Source organism: Chlorocebus sabaeus, chromosome 9 (assembly GCF_047675955.1).
Source record: "Chlorocebus sabaeus isolate Y175 chromosome 9, mChlSab1.0.hap1, whole genome shotgun sequence".
Classification (NCBI taxonomy): domain Eukaryota; kingdom Metazoa; phylum Chordata; class Mammalia; order Primates; family Cercopithecidae; genus Chlorocebus; species Chlorocebus sabaeus.
Genome location: NC_132912.1, coordinates 68455402 through 68481295, shown reverse-complemented (window position 1 = coordinate 68481295; position 25894 = coordinate 68455402). Strand labels below are relative to the sequence as shown.

Sequence of the window (25894 nt, the reverse complement as noted above, 5' to 3'; positions counted from 1 at the left end):
ATGCCTCACCCCACGTCAGCAGAGAGTAAGTGGGAGAGCTGGGACTCACTCCAAGTCTGTCTAAGTTCAGGGCCAACTGTCTAATGCTCAGAGCAGTTAGACAATTGACCTCTGTTTCCACCGGCAGGCCGAGTGTAGATGGGCTCTTTTGTGGCCGTAGATCAGCCAGAGGATAGCAGCAGACACACGTGGACCAAGCCTCCTGCTGCCCAAGACCCCTGTGGCCCCTCTCTCCCTAACCCCTACTTCTCCTACAGATCTAGTGTGGAGATGCTGGACAGAACACAAGAGGTTGAAGTCAGGGCGGGAGGAGGAAAAAAAAAAAAAGAATAAGAAGAAAAGAGGCTGGAGTTCCTCTTTTCATCACAGGAATAAAACCCCTTCCTGCTGTCAATGGGACCATTAAGTGGGAGTTTGAGGAAGCTCCAGAGGATTCCAATTCTGTTGCCACTGTGTAGAAACAGGAGATCAGCGCGGTGACTCACGTCTGTAATCTCGGCACTTTGGGAGGCTGGGGTGGGCGGATCACTTGAGGTCAAGAGTTCAAGACCAGCCTGGTCAGCATGGTGAAACCCTGTCTGTACTAAAAATACAAAAAATTAGCTGGACGTGGTGGTGCCTAACTATAATCCCAGCTACTTGGGAGGCTGAGGCAGGAGAATCGCTTGAACCCAGGAGGTGGAGGTTGTGTTGAGCCAAGATTGTGCCACTGCACTCCAGCCTGGGTGACAGAATGAGACTGTCTCAAAAAAAAAAAAAAAAAAAAAAAAGACAGGAAACACTCAGAAGTAGGGTTGGAAGAAAACAGGGAGCAGAAGAAATTCTCCTCTCTGTCCTGTCCCTTACTTGGTCATTCTCCAGGAGCAGAAGGTCCCCTTAGAAGGTCAGGAAGGAGGATAGAGCGGGAATTGGGTATCCTAGACTTACGCATGGAGAGTTTTTCTCTACTTGGTTATCTCAGAAATCCTGTAATGGAGTCGTCTTTACAGAGGTGCAGAACAAAATGGGAAGCTGTGGCCACTGTGTAGCCATTGAAGGCTAGCCCATGGTCCCCTCACAGCTTCCATGGGCTTCTCCCGAAAATGTGCATGTATGATGCACCCATTGCATGTATACGTATGTGTACACATTTCTGGTCAAGAGGTTGCTGATTGATAAAACAGACAAAAGCTCCAAACCCCACAAATAAGCACAGCATTTTGCAATAATGAGCGTGACTAAAATGGGAAAAAATAGGGCACATGAGGGATGAGGGAAGGAAAAGGACTCCAGGGCCCAGAAGATTCCTAGCCTTCGTTACCTCCTAAAGTAGGGGTAACAAGTACATGACACATATGCCAGCCCTTCCCCTGTGATATAGTTGGGATATTTGTCTCCACCCAAATCTCACACTGAATTGTAATCCCCAATGCTGGAAGTGGGGCCTGGTAGGAGGTGTTTGGGTCATGGGGGTGGATCCCACGTGGCTTGGTGCTGTCTTCCTCATAGTGAGATCTGGCAAGAACTTATTTAGAAGTGTGTGGCACCTCCCCATTCTCTCTCTCTCATTCCCGCTTTTGCCATTTGAAGTGCCTGCTCCTGCTTCGCTTTCCGCCATGATTGAAAGCTCCCTGAGGCTTCACCAGAAGCCAAGCAGATGCCAGCACTGTGCTTCCTGTACAGCCTGCAGAACCAGGAGCCAATTAAACTGCTTTTCTTTATAAATTACCCAGTCTCAGGTATTTCTTGATAGCAGTGCAAAAACAGCCTAATACACCCTATCTATACACGCAGCAGACATCACTAATCAACTGCCACATTCTTTCCCATAGAAAACAAGCCTGACTTCAGGATTCTTCTCATCAAAGTGCTCCAGGCTGCCAGTTACCAACCTATCAGGTTTTACTTATGAGATGAAAATGATTTGCCAGTCCAGGTGTGGTGGCTCACACCTGTAACCCCAGCACTTTGGGAGTCTGAGGCGGGTGGATCACTTGAGGTCAAGCCAGCCTGACCAAAATGGTGAAACCCCATCTCTACAAAAAATGTAAAAATTAGCTGGGCATGCTGGCACTCACCTGTAATCCCATCTCAGGAGGCTGAGGCAAGAGAATCTCTTGAACTCAGGAGGTAGAGGTTGCAGTGAGCCGAGATTGTGCCACTGCATTCCAGCCTGGGTGACAGAGCAAGACTCTGGGAAAAAAAAAAAAGAGAGAAAGAAAGAGAGAGAGAGAGAGAGAGAGAAGGAAGGAAGGGAGGGAGGGAGGGAGGGAAAGAAAAAGAAAGGAAGGAAGGAAGGAAGGAAGGAAGGAAGGAAGGAAGGAAGGAAGGAAGAGAGGGAGGGAGGGAGGGAGGGGAAGGAAAGGAAAGAAAGGAAAGAAAAGAAAGAAAAGAAAGAAAGAAAAGAATAATTTGCCATCCTCGGCTTGAGCCCAGGTGTTTGAGACCAGCCTAGATAATAGGGAAAGACCCTGACTCTCCAAAAAGTTTTTAAAAAATAGCCAGGTGTGGTGGCACATGCCTGTGATCCCAGCTACTTGGGAGGCTGAGGCAGGAGGATCACTTGAGTCCAGGAGGTGAGGCTGCAGTGAGCCATGATCACACCACTGCACTCCAGCCTAGGCAATGGAGTAAGACCCTGTCTCAAAAAAAAAAAAAAAAAAAAAAAAAAGTGTTGGAAATCTGGTATAGTCACTATCTTTGTCAGGATCCCTCTTGCTTATTCTGGGTTAGGTTCATCACAAAGCTGCTTAGATGGACTTGGTCATTCAAGTAAATATTAAGTGCTAACTGTGTGTAGGATGATGGATTGGGACACAACTCCATACACTTTTTATTTCCATTTATTTTTATCACCGCTTTCTCTTATATTGATATTTTATTTTAGTAACATGGTAACAAATTTAAACAATAGAAGAAGAAGTTAAAAGTCAGTGACAGTTCCCACCCGTTTCCCAGTTCTCTCAACCACTCTTGTCAATCTCTTGTCTCCATCTCCAAAGATACCCAGCACATGCCCCATTTGCGTGGATCCAGCCCGGTTTGCAGGCAGTTGGTAGCATGCCACGCGTATTCTTGCCCTTGCTTTTATCACTCATGTCTTGAACAGCATTTTATGTCAGCCCTCCAGAATTGCCTCCTTCTTTTTAATCCTTCTTTTTGATCCTTCTTTTTAATCATTACACGGATAAATGTACCTAACATTGAGCTAGGCACGGATAAATGTACCTAACATTGAGCTAACGAGTTACTGTTTCTTGTTTTTGTTTTTGTTTTGCCTATTAACGTGCGTTAATGTCATGGTTAGCCTTTTGTAATTATAATCGATTTATTGTTTTATGTGTCCTTGTTGTATCTATGCAAGTATATCAGCAAGATTAGCTCCTAGAAGTGGAATTCCTGGGTCAAAGAGCGTTACAGCAGTCCTTTGGGGCTACTATAACAAAGTACCATACACTGAGAAACTTACAAATAGCAGAAATTTATTGCTGATGGTTCTGGAGTCTGGGAAGTCCAAAATCAAGGAGCCAGCAGATTTGGTTTGGGGAGGGCTGCTCTCTGCTTCCCAGATGGCACCTACCTGTGGCAACCTTACCTGGTGGAAGGAGCAGACAAGCTCTCTCAGGGTTCTATTCTTTTTTTTTTTTTTTTTTTTTTTTTGACACGGAGTTTTGCTCTTGTTGCCCAGGCTGGAGTGCAGTGGTGTGATCTTGGCTCACCGCAACCTCCACCTCCCAGGTTCAAGCAATTCTCCTGCCTCAGCCTCCTGAGTAGCTGGGATTATAGGCATACACCACCCCGCCCAGCTAATTTTGTATTTTTAATAAAGACGGGGTTTCTCCATACTGGTCAGGCTGGTCTCAAACTCCTGATCTCAGGTGATTCACCTGCCTCGGCCTCCCAAAGTTCTGGGATTACAGGCATGAGCCACCACGCCCAGCCTCTAATTTAAAAGAACACTAATCCCATTCATGAGGGCTCCACAGTCGTGACCTAGTCACCTCCCAAAGGCCCTACCTCTTCATGCCAGCACAATGGGATTCAATTACAACACAAAAATTTTAGAGGGGCAGAAGCATTCAGCCCATAGCAAAGAGTATGCACATTTAAAACTGTGATGGTTTGGCCCAATCGTCCTTCAGAAAGGACACTGCCATGAGTATTATGTATTAGGACGGGACGGGCTATGCTGTAGGAACAATTAGTCCCCCAAATCTTAGTATTTAACACAGCAAAGGCTTGTTTTTTTCTCTTGCATCACATCTGATGCAGATGGGATGGCTCTCTAAGCAGCATCCCGGGGATCCAGGCTGCTTCCATCGTGAACTCAGCCAGTTGGAACCTGTGGCCTCCACTGTTGCCACAGCCAGGGTAGAGAGGCCTGGATGAGTGTGTGGGATAATTTTAAGCGAAATGGCTTACATCACTTTCATCCACATCCTACCTGTCAGAACCAGTCATATGACCTCAGCCTGACCGCGAGAGACTCTGGGCAATGTGGAGGAGCCCATGGCCACTCAATGAGTCTCACGTCTCTGCCAGTCGGTTCCCCCGAAATTCACCCGCACAGTATATTCCAGGGCATTTTGTTCTTCGCTAATTAAATATATGAAAAATGGCGCCGCGTAGACTGTCGTTCTGCTCTGCACATCTGTGCTTTCTTTGGGCAGTTGCCCTCCGCCTTTTTCTGCTGAAATACTCATAGGGGATTATGTTCACACTCCAAACAACTCCAGTGGCCTTCTCCAAATTTTCTCAAAACCCAAAAACCTTTTGTGGGGAAGCCCTAAGACATTCTATATTTTAGCTGTTATAGGCATACCTCAGAGATATTGCAGGTTTGGTTCCAGACCACTGCAACAAAATTAATATCACAATAAAGCAAGTCACACAAATTTTTTTGTTTCCCAGTGCATATAAAAGTTATGTTTACACAAACGGGTGCAGTGGCTCACACCTGTAACACCAGCACTTTGGGAGGCCAAGTTAGGAGGATCACCTGAGGTCAAGAGTTCACGAACAGCCTGGCCAACATGGTGAAACCCTGTCACTACTAAAATTACAAAAAATTAGCCGGGCATGGTGGTGGGTGCCTGTAATCCCAGCTACTCGGGAGGCTGAGGCAGGAGAATCACTTGAACCCGGGAGGCGGAGGTTGCAGTGAGCAGAGATTCATGCCATTACACTCCAGCCTGGGTGACAAGAGCAAAACTCTGTCTGGAAAAAAAAAAAAAGTTACATTTATACTATACTGTAGTCTATTCAGTGTACAGTCGCATGTCTAAAAAAAGTACATATCTTAACTTAAAAATACTGTATTTGCTAAAAAAAATGCTAACAATCATCTGAGACTTTAGCAAGCAAGTTGTAGTCTTTTTACTGGGGAGAGTCTTGCCTCAATGTCGATGGCTGCTGACTAACTGCTGAAAATTAGGGTGGCTGTGGCAATTTCTTTCTTTCTTTTTTTTTTTTTAGTTTTTGTTTGTTTGTTTGTTTTTTGTGTTTTGAGACAGGGTCTTGCTCTGTTGCCCAGGCTGGAGTACAATGCCATGATCACGGCTTGCAGCAGCCCTGATCACCTTGGCAATGCCCCCACCTCAGCCTCCCGAGTAGTTGGAACCACAAGTGCGTGCCACCACACCCAGCTTATGTTTTTATTATTTGTGGAGACATGGTCTCACTATGTTTCCCAGGCTGCTCTCAAACTCCTGGGCTCAAGGAGTTCCTGGGCCCGCCTGGGCTTCCCAAAGTGCTGGCATTACAGGCGTGAACCACTGCACCCAGCCGCAATTTGTTAAAATAACACAACAATAAAATTTGCGGCATCAATTGACTCTTCTTTTCATGACAGATTTCTCTGTAGCATGCAATGCTGTTTGATTCACAGTAGCACTTCTTTCAAAATTAGAGTCAATTCTTTCTAACTCCACTGCTGCTTTATCAACTAAGTTTATGAAATATTCTTTTTTTTTTTTTTTTTTTTTTTTTTTTTTTTTTTTGAGACAGAGTTTCGCTCTTGTTGCCCAGGCTGGAGTGCAGTGGCGTGATCTCGGCTCACTGCAACCTCAGTCTCCCAGATTCAAGCAATTCTCCTGCCTCCGCCTCCCGAGTAGGTGGGATTACAGGCGTCCACCACCACGCTTGGCTAATTTTTTGTATTTTTAGTAGAGGCGGGCTTTCACCATGTTGGCCAGGCTAGTCTTGAACTCCTGATCTCAGGTGATCCACCTGCCTCGGCCTCCCAAAGTGCAGGGATTACAGGTGTGAGCCACCATGCCCAGACAGTTTATGGAATGTTCTAAGTCAAGCTTGTCCAACCCATGGGCCACATTCAGCTCAGGACGACTTTGAATGTGGCCCAACACAAATTTGTAAATTTTCTTAAAACATGATGAGATTTTCTTTGTGTTTTTTATTTGTTTGTTTGTTTTCTCATCACGTATCATTAGTTGTTAGTGTATTTTATGTGTAGAACAAGACAATTCTTCTTCCAGTGTGACCCAGGAAAGCTAAAAGACTGGACACCCTGCTCCACATCCTTTGTTGTCATTTCAACAATATTCACAGCATCTTCACCAGGAGTAGCTTCCATCTCAAAAACCACTTTCTTGACTCATACGTAAGAAGCAACTCATTCATTCAAGTTTATCATGAAATTGCAGCAATTCGCTCATATCTGCAGGCTTCACATCTAATTCCAGTTTTCTCTTATTGCTTCTACCACATCTGCAGTTCATTTCTCTACTGAAGTCTTAAACCCCTCAAAATCATCCACATGGATCCACTTCTTCCATCCACTTCTTAGCATCCACTTCTTCCAAATTAGCATCCATTTCTTCCAAATTCCTATCCATGTTGATATTTTCACCTCCTCTCTTGGGTCACAAATGTTCTTACTGGCATCTAGAATGGAAGGTTTTCAATTTACTTTGCCCAGATCCAACAGAGGAATCACTACCTATGGCAACTATAGCCTTACAAAATGTATTTCTTAAATAATGTAACTTGAGGGTCAGATATGGTGGTTCACGTTTGTAATCTCAGCACTTTGGGTGGCCAAGGCAGGAGGATTGTTTGAGGCCAGGAGTTCAAGACCAGCCTAGGCAACATAGTGAGACATCTCTACAAATTAAAATTTAAAAATTAGCCAGGAGGCTGGGCGCAGTGGCTCACATCTGTAATCCCAACACTTTGGGAGGCTGAGGTGGGCGGGTCACCTGAGGTCAGGAGTTCAAGACCAGCCTGGCCAACATGATGAAACCCATCTCTACTAAAAATACAAAAATTAGCCGGGCGTGGTGGCAGGCACCTGTAATCCCGGCTACTTAGGAGGCTGAGGCAGGAGAATCGCTTGAACTCGGGAGGCAAAGGTTGCAGTGAGCCAAGATCACGCCACTATACTCCAGCCTGGGTGACAAAGCGAGACTCCATCTGAAAAACAACAACAACAAAAATTAGCCAGGTGAAATACCGTGCACCTGTAGTCCCAGCTACTTGTGAGACTGAGACAGGAGGATCGCTTGAGCCCAGGAGTTCGAGGCTACAGGAAACCATAATCATGCTACTGCACTCCAGCCTGGGTGACAGAGTAAGAAGAACCTGTCTCTAAAAAAAAAAAATTTTCATTAAAAAACGACCTTGAAAGTCAAAATTACTCCTTGATCCATGGGCTGCAGAATTAATGTTGTGTTAACAGGCATGAAAACATTACTCTCCTCTTACCTGTCCATCAGAGCTCTTGGGTGACCAGGTGCATTGTCAATGAGCAGTAATATTTTAAGCAGGAGGTGTCAACAGTGGGCTTAAAATATTTAATAAATCTTACTGTAAATAGATATGCTGTCATCCAGGCTTGTTCCATTTACAGAGCACAGGCAGAGTACATCTTGCTTAATTGTTAAGGTCCCTAGGAGTTTTGGAAGGGTCAATGAGCATTGGCTTCTGCTTAAAGTCGCCAGCTACCTTAGCCCCTAACAAGAGATTCAGTCTGTCCTTTGAAGCTTTGAAGCCAAGCATTGACTTCTCCTCTCTAGCTATGGAAGTCCTAGATGGTATCTTCTTCCAATAGAAGGCTTTTTGGCCTACACTGGAAACCTATTGATTATTGTAGCCACCTTCGTCAGTGATCTTAGCTAGATCCTTGGGATAACTTGCTGCCACTTCTCCATCAGCACTTCCTGCTTTACTTTGCACTTTTATGTTATGGAGATGTCTTCTTTCCTTAAACCTCACGAACCAACCAAAGCTAGCAGCTTTGAACTTTTCTGCAGCTTCCTTGTCTCTCTCAGCTTTCCTAGAATTGAAGAGAGTTAGGGCTATACTCTGGTTTAGGCTTTGGCTTAAGAGAATGTTGTGGTTGGTTTGATTTTCTATCCAGACCACTCAAACTTTCTTCATATCAGCAGCAAGTCTATTTCACTTTATTATAATTTGTGTGTTCACTAGAGTAGCCCTTTTCATTTTCTTCAAGAACTTTTCCAGCTGGGTACGGTGACTCACGCCTGTAAATCTCAGCACTTTGGGAGGCTGAGGTGGACATATCACTTAAGGTCAGGAGTTCGAGACCAGCCTCGCCAACATGATGAAACCCCCTCTCTACTAAAATACAAAAATTACCCTGGCATGGTGGCGGGCACCTGTAATCCCAGCTACTTGGGAGGCTAAGGCATGAGAATCACCTGAACCTAGGAGGTAGAGGTTGCAGTGAGCCGAGATTGCGCCACTGCGCTCCAGCCTGGGCAGAGCGAGAGTCTGTCTCAAAAAAAAAGGAAGAATTTGTCTTTCGCACTCACAGCTTGGCTAACTGTTTGGTGCAAGAGGCCTCACTTTTAGCCTTTCTGGCTTTCAGCATTCCTTCCTCACTAAGCTCCATCATTTCTAGCTTTTGATTTTAAGCAACAAAAGCGTGACTCTTTCTTTCACTTGAACACTTAGAGGCCATGGCAGGGTTATTAATTGACCTAATTTCAATATTGTTGCATTTCAGGGAACAAGGAGAGCCTGGAGACAGGGAAAAAGACCAGGGAATGGCTGGTTGGTGGAGCAGTCAGAACACACACATTTATCGATTAAATCCATCATCTTCTATGGGTGTGGTTTGTGGCACCCCAAAACAATTACAATAGTAACATCAATAATCACTGATCACAAATCACTATAACAGGTATAATAATAATGAAAAAGTCTGCAATATTGTGAGAATTACCAAAATGTGACACAGAGACACACAGAAAGCTCATGCTTTTGGAGAAATGGCGCTGATAGACTTGCCGAAGACAGGGCTGCCACAACCTTTGATATGTAGAAAACACAGTTATCTGTGAAGCGTACTAAAGCAAAGCACAATAAAATCTGGCCTGTTCGTATTCACAAAAGCATATAAAGGCATGTGAGTAATAATATAAAATTAGCTGGGTCAAGATCGTTGCCAGCCGTGGTGTGAAATGGATTGGCAGCAGTTCTGTGCCATTTTCCAGGCTCGCTGTGCTTCCATCTCCTCCCTCATTCATGAAAGACAAGCGAAGCAAGGGACAAAGGTATACAATAGTTGCTGTAAATGTCCCTATTTCACCTATGAGAAAACTAAACTCAAGGAGGTTTAAGTTCCTTGCCTAAGGTCACAGGGCCTCAAAGGCAATAAGTAAAAGCAAGGAAACTGAAAGCACCCATAGCAAGAGAGATTCATTGCTAACTTTGTCAGATGTTGTACCAAGACTCTCTCTTTCTCTCCTTCCCTCCCTCTCTCTCCCTCTCTCTCTCTCTCTCTCTCTCTCTCACTACCCGTCCCCCCACCCCGTATGTGTCTCTGTGTGTGTATGAATATGCATGTATATACCCATTTTTTTTTTAACAAAATAGACTGCAACTGGAGATACTGATGTGTCCTATTTTTTGGTGCAGCATTATAACATAAGCATCTTTCTGGGCAATAAATTAACGTTATGCTGGCCTTCTTTTTTCAGTGGAGCATTAATTAAGCATCTTATATGTGCCCAATGTTCTGCTGGTTCTGGAGGGGAGAAGGCCAGCCTACAGGAAACAACAGCTAACTCTTTAAGGCAGTGCATAAGTCCATTCATTTGCTTCACAAACGTTCATTGAGCCCTGCCACGTGCCAGGCACTGTGGGTATCATGGAGAACAAGACTGCTGTACGAGGCAAGAGCGGGGCTCCTCCTAACTTCCTCTGTCCCCCTAACCTCCCCTCACCCACAGGCATTGCTGGGGGTATTTTCCTGGGTTTGTTTGTTTGTTTGTTTTGTTTTGTTTTTTGAGACAGGGTCTCGCTGTGTTGCTCAGGATGGTCTCAAACTCCTGGGCTCGAGCAGTCTCCTGCCTCGGCCTCACTGTGCCTGGCTGTTTTTTATTTATTTATTGTGGTCAAATGTACATAGCATAAAATTGACCATTTTAACCATTTTCAAGTGTACAGTTCAGTGGCACTAAGTACATTCACACTGTTGGGCAACCCTTCCCGCTGTTCCACTGCAGAACCCCTTTCATCTTGCAGAACCCAAACTGTCCCCATTAAACATTAACCCCCCAGCCCTTCATCCCAGCCCCTGGCAGACACCCTTCTGTCTGTCTCTATGATTTTGGCGCTCTGAGTACCTCATAGATGAGTGAGATTTATAGTATTTGTCCTTTGGTGACCAGCTTATCTCACCAAGCATGATGTCCTCTGGGGGCATCCGTGTGGAGCAGGTGCTAGCATCATTTTGACTTCTCGAACATCTCATGGGTGTCACCTCCCCCTCTACCTCTCTGCCACTGCCTTGCTCAACTGCCTGCTCTCTCCTGGACCCTTGCAGAAGGGACTGACTGGGCTCCTGGCCTCCAGTCCTGCCCTCTTCTAATGTATTTTTCATACCACTTCCAAAGTGGTAATACATTCCTCTTGAAATCTTAGATTTGGTTATTAAAGCGATACAGGTGTATGGTTACCAAAAATTCCAACAGTATAAAAGAGAATACCTGCCTGGGCAATGTAGAGAGACCCTGTCTCCATAAATGTTTTTTGTTTTTGTTTTTGTTTTGAGATGGAGTCTCACAGTGGCTTAATTTCGTCTCACTGCAACCTCTGCCTCCTGGGTCCCGGTTCAAGCAATTCTCCTGCCTTAGCCTCCCAAGTAGCTGGGATTACAGGCATGCACCACCATGCCCAGCTAATTTTTGTATTTTTAGTAGAGACGGGGTTTCACCGTGTTGGCCAGGCTGGTCTCGAACTCCTGACCTCGTGATCCTCCCACCTCAGCCTCCCAAAGTGCTGGGATTACAAGCGTGAGCCACCGTGCCTGGCCTCCATAAACGATTTAAGAAAAAATGTAACCAGGCGTGGTGGCACACCCCTGTGCTCCCAGCTACTTGGGAGGCTGAGGTGGGAGGACTGCCTGAGTCTGGGATGTCAAGGCTGCAGTGAGCCAGGATCATGCCACTGTACCCCAGCTTGGGTGACAGAGACCGCGTCCCCCCAAAAAAATAAATCAAAGGGTGTAAGGTGAAAAGAATCATAACATTATGTTTTTGTAGCTCTGCATCTGTGATGGTGCCCCCTTCATGGCTTGCTTTCACTGTGCCAATGCCCCACAGTTACCCAGCCTGCCGGCTTTGAGAAGATGCTCGCCACGCTTCTCCCATGCTGGGCTTGGGCACGTCCTTGGCCATGAATCTTGGTCCATGTCCAGGTCGGTTCTGAATGAGCCAGCAGACTCCTCCCAGGGCTGCCCGGCTACACGGTTGAGGGCATCATGGACACCAGCTTCAGCCACAGCTCCTTACCAGGCAGGTGCAGTGAAGCTGGGAGGTGTGGGTCAGTTCCTACCTCTCCAACCTGAGGTCCTGCACTTCCTGCAGCTGTTGGAAGGGACTGTGTCCAATGGGAGCAAGAAAGGGTGCTCCCCCACAGCTCCACGCGGGCATAAAGGGCCGAGGGGCAGCCAGGCCTGTCCTGGCCGGGGCTGGCTCAGAGTCTGTGGCAGCCCCACCCCTGCCAGGCTGGTCCTCAGCCCCAAGATCCACCTATGGCACTCGCCCCTTTACAGCTACGTGGACATCCACTGACACTCAGGTGACACACCTTTGTCTGCTTCTATTCCATCTTGGCAGTGGTTGGACAAAAGGAAATCAAAGATCGGTTCTTTCTTGGGAGAGGAAGAGGAAGCTGGAGCCCTGGGGGGCTCGGATGCTCTCAGGAGTGACATAGCCCCATAGCCCTGGGGCTCTACTGGGTGCCGGTGGGTGGAGGTGGTGGGGGAGCTGGAGCCAGGCATTCATTCACTTCCCCTTCTTTCATTCCTGCTCTTCTTTCACTCACTGGCTCATTCAGCAGTCTCTGGGCTGGGCATTTGCTCTCCTGTCAGACACCACACTCCTGATTGGGTGGCCGTGGCCTTCCCAAGCTGTGTCTGGATGTCCCCAAGTGAAATGGAATCTGGGCTGGACAGGCCACCGGATGGACAAGCTCTTCTCATCTAAAACCAAGGCAGTTGGCATTTTGGGCTAGATGGTAAGAACAAAATTAAAAAATAAAAACCAGGCAGGCTGGCATAGGAGCCCCATTTCCCTGCCCTACTGTGCCAGTGGCCTGGGGGCTTCCCCGCCGCCTCTTTCTCCACTCTGCAGATGCTGAGAAAACTCACAAAAGAGCCCACTCCAAGGTGTTTGGCAACAAGGTGGGTGGGGGCAGCCTCCCAGCACCCAGCACACGTGGCACTTTCCCGCAGTGGGTTTCAGCGCTCCCACTCTGCCTTGGAGCGCTTCTGTCACCAGCTCTTGCCCTCCCTTGGCTCCTCTTTCCCATGCAGCTCTTCCTCCAGCTCGTGGGAAAGGCCAAGAGGCTGAGCCAGCAACAGCTGAGCACCAGCCCCCGCCCAACCTCCCCTACCCCACCCCACCCCACTGTGCTCTTGGCCCCAGGCAGGCGAGGGGAGTGGAGTTTTGCTGCCTGATGCAATGTCTGGCAGGGCCATCCCTTATCACAGCCGACTTGCTGGGACCCCCACCTTCCCTGGGGTAGGCTAGAACGGGGCCACAGTCCATTTTGGGCCTCAGTGGAAAGGCCTGGTTGGAGACCATCCAAGTAGAAAACTCGTTCTCTGGGAGGCACCTTGCCAAGTCACGAGGGAGGCCTGAGCAGAAAGACCCCTGCGGGAGGGAAGGGAGGGAAGCTGAAACCTCACTTGCTGGGGCTTGCCCGGCCTCAGCTCACAGCCCCCTTTTTCCACAGCGTTCCCTTGCTCACATTTGTCTGCAGATGGCTTAGGCTGTTTTCTGCCCTCCCCCTTGTTAGCCCACAGCTGTAAAAGGCTGGATGGAAACAAGAATTCAAGAGACTAAAGTTATGTGCAGTCCCAAGTGTGAAGTTTTGCCCACAGTCGGTGCCCATGGTTCACACTATGCTCCCAGCACAGGTTTCCAGCACACACCCTTGGCATGTACCTGTGGCCTACGCACTCATGCTCACAGCCTGTGCACACGTGGGCCACTCATCTATGGAGCAACTGCCTTTTTTTCTTCCTCTTCACATCTTCTGTCAACTTAGAACGATTAAGCATCTTGCACTGGGCTCAGTGCTTTGGGAAGGACATTGATTCGTTCATTCATTCATTCAGCAAGTATTTATGAAGCACCCATTCTGTGCCAGGTACAATTCCGGGCACTGGAGATGCAAGGGTAGAGCAGATAGATGAAGCTCTCCTCTCCCGGAGCCAATGTTCTGGGGGATGAGAGGCCATCAGCAAGCACGTTTCCATCTATGAAGGGTGCCGAGAGGCAAAGTGATGGGGGTGGCCCACATTAGGTCAGGGGTCAGGGAAGGACTCTAGAGCGGGGGGGCATTTGAGCTGAGTCCTGATTGCTTAGAAGGAGCGAGCCAGAGCAGATCTGGCCCTGGCAGAGGGACCAGCTGATGCAGAAGCCCCCATGCGGGGAGCAGCAGGAAGGGCCGGGGTAGGGGTGTTGGGAGAAGAGGTGGGAAGGGTGAGCAGGGTCTGGATCTTGAAGGCCCTTACAGGGCTTTTTTTTTTTTTTTTTACCAAGTAGTGCATGGAGTGTTTGAAGCAGGAGCTGCCTTGTTGCCTGTGCCTCTGAGAAGTTTCCATGTGGCTGAGAAGCTGGGTGGCAGCACAGTTGTGATCAGGTGCTCAGGTGCTCCCCTGTCTGGGTGGCAAGCGTGCCCACATGTGATCCCATAGAGGAGGCCGGGCCTGAGGAAGCCAGGGAAGCAGGAGGGGGCGTGGGGAGGCCAGCAGAAATGTGGGCCTCCGCGGGGAGGGAATAGGCAATGCAGCATAGAGGATGAGAAGCCCACAGCAGCCACACTAGGGCCCCAGGAGATTGTGGATGCCGTCGAGAGCATTATTCGGTGGAGGGGTGGGGACAAAAGCCAGATGAGACAGTTCGGAGGTGATAGGCAGGTGAGGACGTGAGACAGAGGGAGAACAGTGATTTGAGAACTGTGTCATAGGTGGGACAGGAGTCCACATCCCAGTCAGCACCTGGAAGGTTGGGCTGGTTCTGCCCAGGGTCTGGCACGTAGTGTGCACTCACCAGATGGTCGCTGCCCTGAAAGAACTCAGCACCGTGCCTCCTTTCCTACCTCTGGTGTTTGCTGTCAATGTGCAGAGTGCTGGACAAAACTGGGCCAAGGGAGCTGTCCCACTGCCTGCTGCCCTCAAGCAGAGCTGACCTGGCACATGCCTCTGGCATGCTTCACTGTTGGCCTGGCCGCCCCAGTGGGCCCAAGCAGGGGATGCTACCTGTTCCTTGGGCTGTTACGTATTTGCTGGGGCATTGAGGGGATGAAAGGTTTTTTGTTTTTTGTTTTTGAGACAGAGTTTTACTCTGAGTGCCCAGGCTCCAGTACAATGGCATGATCTTGGCTCACTGCAACCTCCACCCCCAGGTTCAAGCAATTTTCCTGCCTCAGCCTCCCAAACAGCTGGGATTACAGGCGACAGCCACCACACCTGGCTAATTTTTGTATTTTTAGTAGAGACAGGGTTTCACCATGTTGGCCAGGCTGGTCTCAAACTCCAGACCTCAGGTCCACCTGCCTCAGCCTCCCAAAGTGCTGGGATTATAGACATGAACCACTGTGCCTGGCTGGATGAAAGGTATTGAGTACTAGGGGCTAGGAGGGACCAAGAGAAAGAGGAAGAGATTTTTTGGTTCTTCCCATGAACTAAGCAAGGGAGGCAGGGCTAGCCCTTGCACCATGAAGGTGGGAGAGAAGTGATACAAAGGTTCATCTGATGTCACAGATGTCACAGGTCTGCTTCTTGTAAAGGGCCTCCTGTACGGGGGGCCTCATGCATGGTGGGTTCTGCATGGGACTTTGCTGAGTAACCCCCATCCGGGCCCTATCCCCTTCCCTCATGGCCCTGTGACCTCCTGGCACCATGACCCTCTCCCTGCTCCTGGCTCTAGGAAGCTCCAAACCTCTCTCACCTGCCTGCCCACCTGCCTGCTAGGTTTCCAAAGCTAAACAGAGGGGCAGCTGTCTGGGCAGGGCAAGGGAGCCAGCAGCCTGCCTGGGTTCCTGTCCGAGTGTCCAACTTTGCTTCTTCCTTTTAGGGCAGCGTCAGGAAGGATCTTAGGAACACCATGTTGCTCTGGGGATGAGGAGGCTGGAACAGCAACTTAAAAATAGAAATAGTACCTGGAAGGGAGGGAAGGAGAAGGTTCAGAGGCATGTCATTTAGGCACCCCAACTTCTATACCTTACCAAGGTGCCAGGCCCAGAAGGGAGGGGTAGCTAGGGCAGCTCCCTCACCCACACCTGCCTTCTCACCCCTCTCCTATTTCATGAGCATTTACCATGTATCAGATACATTCCTCACAGCACCTTTATCAGCAGGGATGCCCTTTTCATGCTACAAACAGGCTCAGAGAGGTTGTCACTTATACAAGGTTGCACAGCATCATAGAGACACAGAAAGGACTAGAGCCCAGGACTTCTAACCCCAGCTCCTTCTGCTTCCCTCCCATCATCAGCCCCAGACAACCTGAGAGTGGAGAGGACAGAAAGTCAGGATATCAACACCTCGTACTCCGAAAACTCAGTGGTGGTTCTCACCCTCTCAGTGGGGCAGGTGGCCTCACACCGCACCACAGGCTAAACAGGGTGCATGGGGCATGTAGCCCCACTGGCCATTCTACACATTCATGCCAACAGCTGCCAGGCACCAGCCTCACCATTGTTTTTTGCACAACTGGTCTGTGCCAAGTGCCATTCTAGATGTGACCCCCAACTTCGGGGAGCTTGCGTTCTGAGAAGGGAGATGGTCAGCCGGAATACCCCACCACAGGAGCTAGGCTGGAGGTCCCCAAGGTACACCAAGAAGCTCAAATGACCTGGACCTGGGAGGGGTGGCCAGAGGCTTCTGCTGGAGGAACCTTAAGTAAGTTAGTGAACTTGTCTCAACCTCAGTTTCCTCATCTGGAAAATGGGCTAGTTGCTGCCTCATAGGGTTTTGCTGAGGATTGGATGAGTGCAAGTGCTTAGCATGGCACCTGGCACAGAGAAACATGCCTCAGTAAACTTAAGCTGCCCATATCATTGGTTGACCCTCCCAACCAGAGTGCAAGCCCCAGGAGGGCACAGATCATGCCTGCTTGTTCATCGCCGTATTTTCAGTGCCTAGGCCAGAAGCCAGCACAAAGTAAATGCTCAGAAAATATTAACTTAATAAGTTCATGAGAAAAGGCCCAGGAAAATTAGGAAATGGCAGGGCTATTCCAGTTAGGAATAGACTCCTAGGCCAGGTGAAGTGGCTCACACCTGTAATCCCAGCACTTTGGGAGGCCAAGGCAAGCGGATCACCTGACATAAGGAGTTCGAGACCAACTTGGCCAACATGGTGAAACCCCATCTCTACCAAAAAATACAAAAATTAGCCGGGCATGGTGGCACACACCTGTAATTCCAGCTACTTAGGAGGCTGAGGCACGAGAATCACTTGAACCCGGAAGGTGGAGGTTGCAGTGAGCTGAGATTGCACCACTGTGCTCCAGCCTGGGTTGCAGAGTGAGACTCCGTCTCAAAAAAAAAAAAAGGAATAGACTCCTTTCTGCACCTGTATTTGCTCTAGCCGTAAAAAACTTTATAGCCAAGTGCAGTGGCACACCTGCAGTCCCAGCTACTCCGGAGGCTGAGGAGGGAGGATTGCTTGAGCCTAGGAGTTTGAGGCCAGCCTGGGCAATATAGCAAGACCCTGTTAGATATTATCTATTTAGATAATAATAATGACCTGTAATCCCAGCGCTTTGGGAGGCCTAGGCGGATGGATCATCTGAGGTCAGGAATTCAAGACCAGCCTGGGCAACATAGTGAAACTCTGTCTCTACTAAAAATACAAAAATTAGCTGGGCGCAGTGATGCATGCCTGTAATCCCAGCTTCTCAGGGGGCTGGGGCAGGAGAATTGCTTGAGGCGGAGGTTGCAGTGAACCGAGATTGCGCCATTGCACTCCAGACTGGGTGACAGAGCGAGACTCCATCTCAAAGTAATAATAATAATAATGATACATACTATTTTAGTCGAGAGTCATTTTTTCCTTTATCCATCTTTTGTTCACCAACTGTGTATCTCTTGCCTGGCCCAGAATTGAGAGATAATGAGGGGCCCAGACAAACTCCCTGTCCTGCCTGAAGGGATGTTCAGTATTGAACAATTGTTGCTTTATGGCTTTATGACAAAGTCCCAGGTGCTCATGATAATCTTTGTACAGTGGTGGGGCTGTAGGGAGCCCTAACATAGCCTGGGGAAGGCTGCGTAGAAAGTGGAGACCTGAAGGCTGAGGCCGTGTTAAGGATTTAGGTAGAATTTATGCACTATGATATTTTTTTCTTTCGTTAATTTTTTATAATTTACACATACACATGGTAAAATGTGTAACAAGGCACAGTGTTACATAGCAAACATAAGCCTCACTCCACCTTCTCTCTCCACCTACCTGTCCACCTTCTAGATGCAGCCATTGTTACCAGGCCTTGCATTTTCCTGGAGCCAGAGTCCATTTGTATCCCGCGTCTATATTTTTTTCCCAGCATTTGTTTCCGAATGGGATCTTGCTACTTCGGAGGTTCTCCACCTGGGATGATTTGGTACCCCCCACCTTCCCACCCCAGGAGACACTTAGCAATGTCTGGAGATACTTGATGGTTACAGATGAACGGGGGGGCCGGGCATGGTGACTCGTGCCTATAATCCTAGCACTTTGGGAGGCCAAGGCAGGTGGATTGCTTGAACTCAGGAGTTCAAGACTAGGCTGGGCAACATGGCAAGACCTCATCTCTACAAAAAATTTTAAAAATTAGCTGGGTGTGGTGGTGTGCACTTGTGGTGACTAAGGAGGCTGAGGTGGGAGGATCAATTGAGCCTAGGAGGTTGAGGCTGTAGTAAACTATGATCATGCCACTGCACTCCAGCCTGGGCAACACAGTGAGACCCTGTCTCAAAAACAAACAAACAATTATTGCCAATTAGTGGGTAGAGGCCAAGAATGCTGTCAAACATTCTATAATTCACAGGACAATCCCCACTTATCTGGTGGAAAATGTCAACAGTGCTGAGGTTGGGAAGCCCTGTCCTGCATAAGCACAGGGTCTGCACCTTGTGTGTGTGTGTGTGTGTGTGTGTGTGTTCTCATGTATTTTCTGGATCATTCACATTTATAGATCCACCTCATTATTCTTTGTGGCCACATAAAAATCCATTACCTGGATGCTCCACCATTTTCATTTAGGTATTTGCACACTTTCTGCTATTATAAACATTTATGCTACAAGGGTTATTATTTTCCATGCACATGCCTTTGATGTGTGAGGTCAAGGGAGAAACTGATGGAGGTGGGATGGATGAACCCAATGGTTCATTCGCATTTTAAACAACCTATTAAAGAGACCTTCAGTCTCTCTGGGGCACAGTCTGTCTGGAGAGTGGGTCTGGGTCCTGGCTGCTAACCAGGGCTGAGATCCTCAAAAGTCTGGTGGAGAAACATCCTCTGCATTCCTCGTGTACAGACAAGGGTGTTCTGACCACCTGTATCTCCACAGGATGAGGGTGTCCCCCACCTGAAGACGACAAGCCGGGTCCTGAGTGATGCTCCTGAGCTGAGTGTCCAAGGCCGGCCCGAGGAGCCCCCATGGCCCCACCTTTCCCCATGGAGAAAGGACTCACTTTGCCCCAGGACTGCCGGGACTTTCTGCACAGCCTGAAGATGAGAAGCAAATACGCTCTTTTCTTGGTTTTTGTGGTGATAGTTTTTGTCTTCATCGAAAAGGAAAATAAAATCATATCAAGGTGAGGGTTGCAAGCCCAAGTCTTCATCTTCCTTTCAAGGTGGGGCGGGTGGGGCAGGGAGGTAACTGCCGGGCTCTCTGCGGACTTGCAAATGCATTCCTTCAACAAGCCATCCCCAGGCCCCTTCTATGTCCCAGGCAGTGGCTTCTGCACACGTCCTCATGACTGCACAGGGGCGAGACTTGGGCTCTGGACTCAAACAGCCTGGGTTGGAGTCCCCGTGTTGGCCCTCTACAACTGTGAAAGGTTAGGCAAGATACTTCACATTTCTGAGTCTTCAGTTCCTCTTCTGTAAAATATGGCTAATGATGGGACCAGCATTGTTGTAAAGAGTAAATGAGAAAATGTAAAAGCATTTAGCCCAGTGCCTGGCACATAGTTGGTGTCCAGTATTTGCTGGCTGTGACTATTACTATTAATTTACTTCCTGGCCTTGCATTAGCAGCACATCCCCTATAGAAGTCTTGATGTCATTGAACCTGTGGAAAGGCAAGGTCCTAGTATGGATACTCTGATGGGCAGGGCTGCCATGTGCAGCTGCCAGGCTGTGTACTGCTCAACTCCAGGAGCATGTCCCTCAAATAGGCTACCCTGGGAACGCCCCTTTACCCCTTTGAATTGGCAGCATACAGCTATGTGCAGTGGGCCTGTTAGATGTAGAAAGATTTCGTAGCCTGTTCTCCTCCCAGGCACAAGCCCTGCAAGAAAGCATTAGCTAAGATGGGTGGGTCAGGGATTGGGCAATACAGTGGACACTGTCAATGCCCCACTTGGGTCACTGAGCAAGGACCATTCTAACTTGTGCCTATTGGGTTCTACTGCAAGCCCCTACAGCTCTGCACCTGAGAGCTTTCTCTCCACCAGCACACTGGCAAGCCGGAAGTACTAGGGAGTAAATGTCCCCCCAGATCCCCATCAGACTGAGCCTCTGATGCCCACACCTGCTTCTAGCAGCATATCTGTCATGGACCTCTTTCCTCCCCTGCCTCACTTCCCTATCCAGTTCTTCCTGTGATCATGTCCCAAATAAACTAAACACAAATCCTTGCCTCAAAGTCTGCTTTTGGGGAAACCCAACTGAGACAGATCTTGGTGATCTGCTTGGGGGACCGCTTCGGGTTGCCCAGGAGACAGGGTCGCCAGTCAGCCACTGACGCTGATCTTCTTTGTCCTCACAGGGTCTCAGACAAACTGAAGCAGATCCCCCAAGCTCTGGCAGATGCCAACAGCACCGACCCAGCCCTGGTCTTAGCTGAGAACGCATCTCTCTTGTCCCTGAGCGAGCTTGATTCAGCCTTCTCCCAGCTGCAGAGCCGTCTTCGCAACCTCAGCTTGCAGCTAGGTGTGGAGCCAGCCGTGGAGGCCGCGGGAGAGGAAGAGGAGGAAGAGGAGGAGGGAAAGGAGGAGCCACCCAGACCGGCCGTGGCTGGGCCCCGGCGCCACGTGCTGCTCATGGCCACCACGCGCACCGGCTCCTCGTTCGTGGGCGAATTCTTCAACCAGCAGGGCAACATCTTCTACCTCTTCGAGCCGCTGTGGCACATCGAGCGCACAGTGTCCTTCGAGCCGGGGGGCGCCAACGCCGCGGGCTCGGCCCTGGTGTACCGCGACGTGCTCAAGCAGCTCTTCCTGTGCGACCTGTACGTGCTGGAGCACTTCATCACGCCGCTGCCCGAGGACCACCTGACCGAGTTCATGTTCCGCCGGGGCTCCAGCCGCTCCCTGTGCGAGGACCCCGTCTGCACGCCCTTCGTCAAGAAGGTCTTCGAGAAGTACCACTGCAAGAACCGCCGCTGCGGCCCCCTCAACGTGACGCTGGCCGCCGAGGCCTGCCGCCGCAAGGAGCACATGGCCCTCAAGGCCGTGCGCATCCGGCAGCTGGAGTTCCTGCAGCCGCTGGCCGAGGACCCCCGCCTGGACCTGCGCGTCATCCAGCTGGTGCGCGACCCCCGGGCCGTGCTGGCCTCGCGCATGGTAGCCTTCGCCGGCAAGTATAAGACCTGGAAGAAGTGGCTGGACGACGAGGGCCAGGACGGCCTGAGGGAAGAGGAGGTGCAGCGGCTGCGGGGCAACTGCGAGAGCATCCGTCTGTCCGCAGAGCTGGGGCTGCGGCAGCCCGCCTGGCTGCGGGGCCGCTACATGCTGGTGCGCTATGAGGACGTGGCGCGCGGGCCGCTGCAGAAGGCCCGCGAAATGTACCGCTTTGCCGGCATCCCCCTGACTCCGCAGGTGGAGGACTGGATCCAGAAGAACACGCAGGCGGCCCACGACGGCAGCGGCATCTACTCCACGCAGAAGAACTCCTCGGAGCAGTTCGAGAAGTGGCGCTTCAGCATGCCGTTCAAATTGGCCCAGGTGGTGCAGGCCGCCTGCGGCCCTGCCATGCGTCTCTTCGGCTACAAACTGGCGCGGGACGCCGCGGCCCTCACCAACCGTTCAGTCAGCCTGCTGGAGGAGCGGGGCACCTTCTGGGTCACGTAGGGGCACCTGGGCCCCGTGTGCCGCTCCTCGTGAAAGGCCTGCCCCGCCTTTCTGCCGCAGCCCTCGCAGAGGGCGGGTGCGCAGCGCCGTGAGCGGGCAGCGCCTCCTGTAGCAGTAGGGCCCCCAGCCAGCTCTCCGCCAAAGCGGCGGCCCCAGGGTTAATCGCGGAGAACAGGACAGTGCCCGGTCCCCTTGAGGGCCATCACACCCAGACCCAAGGGGTTGCAGCCTCCTGAGCAGGCCCAGGCAGGCCTGGGCCTGTTGGCAAGCTTCGATCTCAGAGAAACATACATTTGTGCCTGGAGACCCTGCAGGCCAGAGTCCAAATATTTAACAACCAGAAGGGGCAAGGCTCTGACCAGTGACAGTCAGACCTCCTGCTTTATTTGGTGTTAACCGTTTCTTGTCTGGATGGTGAAGTCTGGAATCTGGGTGGGTCCTTGGAGGAGGGGCCAGGACAGCCCTGGGTGTCAAAGGTGGCATTTGAGGTGACAGTGGCTGTTTACCAACCAGTACAGAGCGATTCAGCATTTTCATGAATGGGATGGCTGGATGAATCTGGGCCCCATATTGAGCTGAAAAACACACACATGCGTATAGACATGCATACATATACGCCACACACAGACAAGCCTCATAAAGGCACAAGTGCACACACATCTATGCAGACAAGCTTCCTCGCTGCTTATGCCTACAGGGTTTTTCTGTATCACACACCTCAGAGGAGCCTGTGATTACATTTGTAGGATTATTTCGAGGGCAGGGCAGGGAAAGGAAATGCGTTAAAGGTCCATGACATGACACAGTTCCCTGGCCAGGTTTGGGACTGAACGGCGGATTCAGAACTGCAGCGTTCAAAGCCCCTGCCCGCCTTAGGTTCTCATGGCTACCTCCTCTGACCTATCCACATCCTTGCGGCTGGCAGGCAGGATGTTTTGAAATGGTGCAGCCAAAGGCCCCGTCCAGCTTGGCTCGCTCCCGAACATGTCCATATTTGAAGGCTGCCTCAGGCCTGGCAGGGAGAGGCAGCTGTGGTCCCTGCAGGCAAAAGGCGGCTCATGGGGCCTTCCATTTCCAGCCAGGCCTCATCTGGGGCAGGGCCAAGAGGAAAGTACAGAGTTCCCGTGGGGGAGAAGTCCCGCCAGGATGCACCCCTTCCCTGAGAAGCCCGCCTTCTCCCTGGTGGACAGGGGTCGGCCAGCTGGTTGCCATGGTTACAACCAGTGCCTGGAATTCCTCCTTAGGGCTCTGGGAAGAGCATTGCTCAATGCAGGATGTGCGGGGTGTTTTATTTGGGGTTTTTAAGTTATTTATGGCTTGGTGTCTTTCTTGTTTTGTGGCTGTTTTTTTGCTTTTGTTTCTGCAGGAGCGCCTCTCCCAAGCAGTGGGGGCCTGAGGGCTTGAGGGAGGCTGGGGAAACCAGCAGGGAGCACTTGGCTCCTGCCAGAGGGAGAGGACAGGAGGAGGAGCCTTCCCCAGGAGGAGCGAGGAGAGGTGGCTGCGTGGCAGGCCACAGTGCCCTATGGGCGTTTCTGTTTGAACCCCATGTGGGATGAATCTCAAAGCCACCAGCGTTCTGGCCTAGTGTCCAGAGCAGCAGAGATTTGCAGCCCTCGCCCCTCCCTGAGAAGAAGCTGGATTTGAAAACCCCTGACAGGCCCTAACATGTTTCCTGGGTGGGCAGAGGCCTCATGACCAAGCAGCAAGTGTACCCAGAGTAGAAGCCCTTCCCCACTCCCACCTCAAGCCCAGGAGCAGAACTCAGTGTCCAGAGCTTGCAAGGGTTTGCCAAGGGCTGCCTAGCCCTGTTTCTGGTTTCCTGGACAATTTCTCTGTCAGATACGGCCCATTGTAAACCCAGAGGGCTGCATTTTGGGTTGAGTAATACGGACACCGGGGAAGTAGAGAATGAGTCCAGCATTGCCGTGGGGGAGGGAAGAGTATGTCCTGGCAGGAAGCCACCATTGGAGAAGGTGAGGCCAGTAACCGTCTCATGGGATTTGCAATCATCAGCCTATTTGAGCTGCTGGGTCTCTGTTACTGTGGACTCCAGTCATTCAAGGAGTTCTCCACTGTTGGGTTTTTTTCTTTTCTTTTCTTTTGCTATTTTGCCTGAACACCCCAACACTCTTGGTTTTAGAGTCCAAGAGTAAGTTGCGCAGAGACATGGTTCTAATTTGGAGTTCAAAGGAACACCAGCTCTGAAAAGGTGACCATGGGGCCAGGATGTTTCTGGCAGGCTCAGAAGTGCTGGCTGCTCTTCCCCAGCCTCCCCACTGCTCCCTCCTCTGTTCCCCATGTGGAGGTGGGGGGTGCTGGGACTGGGGAGGGGGCAGTCACCTCCATCCAAGGCTCTTCCTAGGGGCCCTGCTATTGTGGACAGCAGACTTTATCCCTCCTTCTTACTCTGGGCCAAGACCTCCCACTCCACACTCTGAGGATGGTACCAAGAATGGGCCTTTGGGACTTCTCAGGACATTGACAATGTGCACACTGCAAGTTGACTTAATTTATTTATTTTGTGAAAAGAAGAGACAGAAAATACCTTATTATCTGCAGGGACTCAAAGCTGTACCCAGATCAAGAAAGAAAATAACAATAGAAACCATTCACACACTCTGTTCATGCACGGACACCAGAAGATGATTCAGAACACCAGAGGAGAATAAGCCGGAGCGCCAGCACCACGATGGCCCTGGGACGTTGTTTAAGATCTGAGATCCCTTGGTTTCTCTCATGTTTATCTGAGATGCCACATCAGGGCCCTTGCTGCTATATTACCTCTGCCCGGGTGTTTGAGACCGGTCACAAGTGCCTGGGTGTTTCCTGGAAATGTATTCCCCTGGGACTCAGTGATGCTCTGGGAACCGTTGGGGTTTGGGGAAGGACAATGTGGTGTGACTATTGGCTTGACACTTTGTGGATGTGGTTGGAGTCACCCACGTGGACACGATTTTCACCTTGGAGCTGGGATGGAGAAGATGGAAGCGCTGGGGGCCGGGCCTCCTTTTCCAGCAAGGCTGGCCCTGGTTTCTCCTCTGTTCCAGCTTGTCTGCCAGAAGCCTTCCCCTGTAAAGTGCCCACCTGCCTGGAGACAGGGGGAGCAGCTGAGGCCTCTCTCCACTGGCCGCCAGCCTCCCCAGCACAAGAGGACTATTCAGCAATGAGTGTTGATACTCATGTTCTTTCTTATTGATGAGTTCTGCAGCCCAGCCTATAGAAATGGCTCAGAACATTCCAGGCCTTGGTGAGACAGGGCAGCATCCAGCGCTCACAGGCTGTCCCCGCTCTGCCTGTTCCCATCTTCCCCTTGGGGCCTGTTCATAAATTGAGGAATGGATAAGGGCCCTGGAGGGTCCTTGGGAGTAATTAGTGGAGGGCAGGATTCCCAGGTCCCCATAGAGAGGGAAGGAGAAGCCCACATGTGCACAGAAGCCCGTCTCTGTCACACACACACCGCAGGTGGTCACCGATTTATTTTCCAAAAGCTTAGAAACATAAAGCAAATTTAGGCTTTTGTCCCTCTGCGATACATGCACTTGAAAATAAACAGAAAAAAGATGTTTAATAACAAGTTTACTTCCTGTCTGCTAGCACCCTCAGCCTGGGAGGTACTGCCAGAGGCTGGCGTAGGGGAGCAGCTGCTGACCAAACCCCACAGAACGGAGGCACCAGGCATCACACGACATCTTTCCCTCCCATCTCGGTCATCTGTCTGTCTGGCAATGGAAGGAGCTCCAGCAGGAGGTCCTTCCCAGAAGGTTGATTCTTGGCCTGGGTGGTAGAGGAGATATCCTGACCCTAAAGTCTTCCAGCCCCAGGTCGTCCTCTCCTATGCTGGGGTCTATTGACCGTATAGGCCAGGTGCGGTGGCTCAGGCCTGTAATCCCAACATTTGGGGAGGCCAAGGTGGGAGGATTACTTGAGCCCAGGAGTTGGAGACCAGCCTGGGCAACATGGTGAGACCAATTGACAGTAGGGCTTGTCACTTGCTAGAATAGGAGCAGAAGACTGAATAGCTGTGTCCTCAAGGCAGTCCCCTCCCACCCCCATTCCCAAAGTTAAAGCGAAGCCAGATCTCAAGGGCTGATACCTGAGGCAAGGAGAGCTAAGGGGAGAGAAAGCGGGGTGG

The 25894-nt window shown here is 50.3% G+C and overlaps 1 protein-coding gene across 3 annotated transcripts in view; it reads left to right on the top strand.

Annotated features, from left to right (window-relative positions):
* The window catches only part of CHST3 (carbohydrate sulfotransferase 3), a 46415-nt gene extending 22423 nt beyond the window's left edge, over positions 1-23992 (top strand). For all 3 annotated transcript variants that reach the window (XM_007963125.3, XM_038009085.2, XM_038009086.2), the window contains exons 2-3: positions 19035-19281; positions 20460-23992. In XM_007963125.3, coding sequence (XP_007961316.1) covers positions 19124-19281; positions 20460-21762 — 1461 coding nt within the window. In that variant the 5' untranslated portion in view covers positions 19035-19123 and the 3' untranslated portion in view covers positions 21763-23992. The remainder of the gene's footprint in view (positions 1-19034; positions 19282-20459) is intronic.
* The last annotated feature ends 1902 nt before the right edge of the window (positions 23993-25894 follow it).